Genomic DNA, 6,363 nt, shown 5'->3' on the forward strand with positions numbered 1-6,363 from the left:
GAGGGATGTAGGTTGCACACAGGAAGATATTCTTATCTGTTGAAGTGATGGTCTTGTTGATTTCTATCCATGTGTAAAACTGGCCAGTTTTAGTCATTTTTATTGAGTGGGCGTATTCGGACTTATACCAGATCAGCATTCCGCCTGAGTCTCTTCCCTGGGTGACACCAGGCAGTTTGACGGATGGAATGATGAATTCTCTGTAGTTTGTAGGGCGACCAGTGGGTCCGTCTCCTCTACTCCATGTCTCCTGTAGGATGAGGATGTCTGAGTTTTTTGTTTCAGAGCTGAAGTCTATGTTTTTGCTTTTCAGTCCAAAAGCAGATGACCTCAGGTCTTGAATATTCCAACATGATATTGTAAATGATTTGTTATCCATAAGTTATTTATTTGTTTATTGCGGATTTTGTCTTAATACAGTAGGTGTGAGCAGATCAGGTTCAGCATCTGATGGATGTCTTTTAGCTCGGCTGTTGGAGCTTGTGCAGATGTCGGTGTGGAGTTTCTGCTCACTGTCTGGGCATAGCTTAGGCTGCTGGAGTTCTGTTGCATATGCCGGGTGGGGGGTGTAGGCAGCAGGGGTGGTGCTCTGGTCTGTTGGCTGTTGTTTTGGCAAGGAGGGTGGCCCAGTCTCTGGCTGTTTTTTGAAGGTGTGGTGTGGTTCATCCATGGTCTGGGTAGGGACTGCCTTGCTCTGTTGCTTCTAGGGGGGTTGTTTGTGTTGCGGTTTAGAGCAACATCTTTTAATTTCTTTGCAAAGATGGGGACAGACGCTCTGTACAGGTGTACATGGTCATAGAGGCATGTGAGGTCCAAGGTGGGATGATGTGCCAGGTGCACTTGAGGTTTGAGTGCACAAGTTCTAGAGAGATTTGCGTTTATTTGTTGAATTGTGTCTGGGTGGAAGTCTTTCCGTGGTAGCAGTGTCGAGATGGTGACTTTGGCATTTGGGAAGGTGGTTGTAGCTTTTTCGATTACCCTTTCCAGTGCTGTGGCCACTCTTTCTTGTTGTGCTCTCAGGTCGTTTGTGCCAGTGTGGATTATAATGTGGCTTGGTGATCCTAGGTTGTCCTCGTTCAGTAGTCTGAGGGCACTGTGCGTGTTGGGGCACCAGAGTTTGGACACCCTTTGTTTGGGGAAGAGCTTTTTTTCGTCTATGAATTTCCCATTTGAGTCTATCAGAAGGACAATATCTGTTTTCTGTGAGTCCTCGGTGGGTGTTGGAGTGTTGTCAGGTTCATTGCGTTGATCTGTACTGGGCAAAGGGTTTGGTGAAGATGGTGAGTTTTGGCTGGGTTGTGACAATGAGGTCTGTGAGCTGTGGTCCGTTTGAAGAGTGACCTGTTGTTCTGGACCATTTTTGGAGATGAGGGCTGTGAGGTGGGTATCTTTTTCATGCTTCAGTTCTCTTATCTCCTCTCTTAAAGCAGTTAGCTGGGTCCGGTGACTCTCTGTCTGCTGTGTGAGCTGGGTTTCCAGTGATGCCAGCTGAACCTTGAGCCTCTCCCTCCCTTGCACTAGCTGCTTCACTTCGGCCTGAAGTGAAGACAGTTCTTTCCTGATGTTGTCTCCCTCTTTTTGTTTGGCTGTGGGTTTGTTGCCGGATTGGTCTGGGCTTTGTATGGTTTGGAGAGAAAGGGTAATTTCTCTGAGCTGTACTAGTTCCCCCTCCAGGGCTGTAAATCTCTCTCTCATGTCAGTACAGTAGCAATGTGAATGGAGGTCCTTTGTTTGTTCTGCGTTAGGAAGATCTGTATGTTCTTGCTGATCATCAGAAACTGGGGTTCTGTCTGATTCCTCTGTGGTGAGTTGCTCATTGTCGGGTTCCAGTTGTAATCTTCCTTTGATACTGAGGAAGTTTTGTTCGAAAAGTCCTTGAGTGCTTTTCACTACAACTATCCCTGTTGTTTTGTAGATGTTAACATTGATCATTGTTACATCATCCTCATTTTTAATTTTTAGCTGGAAACCCCCACAGATGCCTTTTCTTTCAGCGTTTGGGAATTCTGAGATGATGGCTTTGTGCCATGAATGAGGTCGGTTGGTGTAGAAGATTAGGTTACTGGTGCTACCATCTTTATGAAGGTCTGCGAATAAAGTCTCTGAGTTTTCTGTGAGTCTTTTGTTTTTGTAGACTTTCCTTGCTGTATCGTTCGTAACCTCTTTTGGGTAGTGTAGAGGAATGGCCTCCACACATTGGGGTTGTGCACTCATGATGAAATGGGCCGTTCGCACCTGTGTGGGCGTTGGCTGAGGAATGTCCTTTGTTTGGTCCAGTCGTTTTCTCACCTTCCAATTCACACCTCTGAGGCGTGGGTCATGTGGTTGAGCAGAGTTTGCTGCCTCAGTAACACTATTGTATCTTTGAGTAAAACTTTTAGTTTCTTTTCTTTTGCTTGTTTTGTTTGTTTGATTGTAGTTATTGTCGGGTATTTGGCACAAAGTGATGGTAAAGTACTTACTTTGGTACCTGGTAGAAGAAAGTCCTTGATAATCTAGTTCTCTTGTTATTTTTGGTTTGTTTGTAGAGCAGGATTGTTGGGTCGGTGTCCTTTGTGTCCTTTGTGTCCTTTTCTGATATTTTGTTCCAGAAATCCAGATTAAGAGTAAAAGTTTGATTTAAAAAACAACAGGTTCCGTTAATGAAGGTTTGTCTATGTCTCCTTTGTAAAAAATTCCAAGGAATTTCAGGTTAATCCAGTAGTAAAATATGTTTGTTGCAGGAGCTCAAGAGTGTGTGACCTCTCTCTCTGACCTCCACTTGTCTCTCTCTCTCTCTCTCTCTCTCTCTCTCTCTATCTGTGTCTCTCTCTCTCTCTCTCTCTCTATCTGTGTCTCTCTTTCTCTCTCTCTCTCTCTCTGTGTCTCTCTCTCTCTCTCTATCTGTGTCTCTCTCTCTCTATCTGTGTCTCTCTCTCTCTCTCTCTATCTGTGTCTCTCTCTCTCTCTATCTCTCTCTCTGTCTCTCTCTCTCTCACTCTGTCTCTCTCTCTGTCTCTCTCTCTCTCACTCTGTCTCTCTCTCTGTCTCTCTCTCTCTCACTCTGTCTCTCTCTCTCTCTCTCCCTCTCTCTCTCTCTCTCTCTCTCTCTCTCTCTGTCTCACTCTGTCTCTCTCTCTGTCTCTCTCTCTCTCACTCTCACTCTGTCTCTCTCTCTCTCTCTCTCTCTCTCTCTCTCTCTCTCTCTCTCTCTCTCTCTCTCTCTCTCTCTCTCTCTCTCTCTCTGTCTCTCTCTGTCTCTCTCTGTCTCTGTCTCTCTCTCTATCTGTCTCTCTCTGTCTCTCTCTGTCTCTGTCTCTATCTGTCTCTCTCTGTCTCTCTCTGTCTCTGTCTCTCTCTCTATCTGTCTCTGTCTCTGTCTCTCTCTCTATCTGTCTCTGTCTCTGTCTCTCTCTCTATCTTTCTCTGTCTCTCTCTCTATCTGTCTCTGTCTCTCTCTATCTGTCTCTGTCTCTCTCTCTATCTGTCTCTGTCTCTCTCTCTATCTGTCTCTGTCTCTCTCTCTCTCTCTCTCTATCTGTCTCTCTCTCTCTATCTGTCTCTCTCTCTCTATCTGTCTCTCTCTCTCTATCTGTATCTCTCTCTATCTGTCTCTCTAGAGATGTGGGAGTTGTGTGCGAGGCTGTGCTGTTAAAGACGATGAGGAGGGTCATCTGATCTATGAGCCGGGTGATGTGTTACAGGACAGATGTGCGTCTCTCTACACACTGACATCACTCTGCAGGATGATCTCTGTGTTTTGATGACATCTGTGTTCTTGTTTTCAGATGAGATTGTGGGAACGCTGGGAAAGGGAACGTTTGGAAAAGTGCTGGAGTGTGTCGACCATCGCAGGTTATCATGCTCGCACACACACACACACGTGTTGATTGTCTCAGGTGTGTGTTTGTGTATTGATGTTTTGTGTGTGTGTGTTATAGTGGGGGCTCTCACATCGCTCTGAAGATCATCAAGAATGTGAAGAAATACAGAGAAGCAGCTCATCTGGAGATCAATGTTCTGGAGAACATCCAACAGAAAGACCCGGATCATGAGAGGTGTGTGTGTCTGTGTGTGTGTCTGTGTGTCTCCCTATGTGTGTGTGTTTCCGTGTCTGTATGTGATATGTTAGGACTCGCATCTGCACATGTACATGACTGTCATTTACATCATTTGAATGTCTTATTGATGTCTGTGTGTGTTTTAGTCTGTGTGTACAGATGTTGGAGTGGTTCGACTATCACGGTCATGCGTGTCTCAGTTTTGAGCTGCTGGCTATCAGCACGTTTGACTTCATGAAGCAGAATCATTACCTGCCGTATCCCATCAGTCATGTCAGACACATGGCCTATCAGATCTGCCTCGCCGTCAACTGTGAGCACACACGTGTCCTTCCCGCAGCGCCTGATACTGAACCACATACATGTCATGATTATCTTTTTTGTTTTTTCAGTTCTCCACAACAACAAGCTGACACACACAGACCTCAAACCTGAGAACGTCTTGTTTGTGAACGCAGAATACACAGTCACGTGTAACTCCCAGCAGGTGAGATGTAACTCACAGAACATCTCTTTAGCGCAGAAGAAGTCACATTTATCTCTTCATGTTTCACACAGACTGAAGTCTTGATGATGGTTATTTAACATTGATTTAGTTTCAAATGTGTTGTTCTTTGTCATTGTAATGTTTGTGTGGTAGTAAGGGACAGAAACAGGAAGTGCATCTGGATCAGTGTTGTTTGCATCTGGCCTATAGCACTTGTTGTAAAGCACCTGTACAGCAATGTGTGTGATGATGTTGTGTGTCAGAAGAGAGACGAGCGATGTGTCAAGAACACAACTGTGAGGCTGGTGGATTTCGGCAGCGCCACATTTGACCACGAGCATCACAGCACCGTTGTTTCCACCCGACACTACAGAGCGCCGGAGGTCATTCTGGGTAAACAAACGTCCCTTTGTGTGTGACTGCACTTGTGTGTTTGTGTGTTTATAATGTGTGTCTGCAGTGAGTGTGTGCTGATTGTTTTTATTGTGCGTGTGTTTGACTGCAGTGTGTGTTTGTTAATGCTTGTTTTATTTTGTGTGTTTGTGTGTGTGTGTGTGTAGAGCTGGGATGGAGTCAACCGTGTGATGTCTGGAGTATCGGTTGTATTCTCTTCGAGTATTACAGTGGATATACACTCTTTCAGGTGTGTGTGTGTTTCTCTCAGACGACTCTCAGTGTTGTGCGTTGTGTTATGACTCATAGGTTTTGTGTCTCATAGCTGCTGGCACTACATACAGTTGATTATGTATGTATTGAATGTGACATGAGTTTGACATTCAGATGTGTGTTTTCAGACTCATGACAACAGAGAGCATCTGGCCATGATGCAGAGAGTACACGGAGCAATTCCTGCCAGAATGATTCGAAAAACAAGGTCAGGAACCGCTCTAAACCTTAAATGACTGACTGATGTGAGTGTAAGAATAATTGACCTTTGCCCTCAGGAAGCAAAAATACTTTTCCAGAGGTCGGTTAGACTGGAGTGATGATACATCAGCTGGAAAATACGTGAGAGAGAACTGCAGACCTCTCAGAGTGAGTACACGTTGCTCTTATAATGTGATAAACTAATGAAACTCAAATCATCTCTGTCTCTCTCTCTCTCTCTCTCTCTCTCTCTCTGAGGTCAGAGGTGTGTGTCGTCTGATTCAGAGGAGCATCATCGGCTCTTTGACTTGTTGGAGAGTTTATTTGAATATGAACCAGAGCGGCGGCTCTCTCTCTCCACTGCACTGCGTCATCCATTCTTCAGGTGTGTCCGAGATGCCAGCGGCAGAGACGTGAGCCGGTGACCTCTGCTCTTCACATTCGACAACGACACTGATGGACTGAGAGGCGTAATTCTGAGGAACTAACGGAGACGTTTAGAACTCAACTGATGTTCGTGGATTGACACGTATAAGGGGTCATTCTTCTGTCATGGAAGTCTATGGCAGCCCGTAGAACCGTACATGGGAAAGTTGTGAGACTGGCACACACATAGAGGACAGTCTGATCTCTAACCATGGCAAATATGAAGTCTCTCAACAGTCCATACTTCCTCAGACATTTTCGCCTATAACATTTGAATCGTACACCCTAGAAACACAATTCTATTTCCATCTGATCTCCTGGCTCATGCTGATTTGATGACGTCATGAAAATGTCTTAAAAATCTACTTTTTCGAACTCGTCCTAGACGGTTTGTCCGATTTGGTCAAATTTAGCCACAGTTTCGGCACAGCGCCATCCACTGGTCCAGATCAGTGTTGCCACAGTTACTTAGAAGTAATCTGATTACTGATTATACCTCTAAAAAGTAACTTTGTTATTGTACAGATTACTGGATTTTAAAAG

General features: G+C 44.9%; 1 protein-coding gene across 1 annotated transcript; it reads left to right on the top strand.

Annotated features, from left to right (window-relative positions):
• The first annotated feature begins 2,642 nt into the window (after positions 1-2,642).
• Positions 2,643-5,819, top strand: clk2b (CDC-like kinase 2b). The gene is made up of 11 exons (XM_056763170.1): positions 2,643-2,648; positions 3,600-3,690; positions 3,768-3,834; positions 3,921-4,037; positions 4,187-4,353; positions 4,433-4,527; positions 4,791-4,920; positions 5,088-5,170; positions 5,322-5,401; positions 5,472-5,562; positions 5,658-5,819. Exons 1-11 carry the CDS (start codon positions 2,643-2,645, stop codon positions 5,817-5,819), a joined length of 1,089 nt encoding a protein of 362 aa, XP_056619148.1.
• The last annotated feature ends 544 nt before the right edge of the window (positions 5,820-6,363 follow it).

This window comes from Triplophysa dalaica, chromosome 12, assembly GCF_015846415.1.
Source record: "Triplophysa dalaica isolate WHDGS20190420 chromosome 12, ASM1584641v1, whole genome shotgun sequence".
NCBI lineage: Eukaryota > Metazoa > Chordata > Actinopteri > Cypriniformes > Nemacheilidae > Triplophysa > Triplophysa dalaica.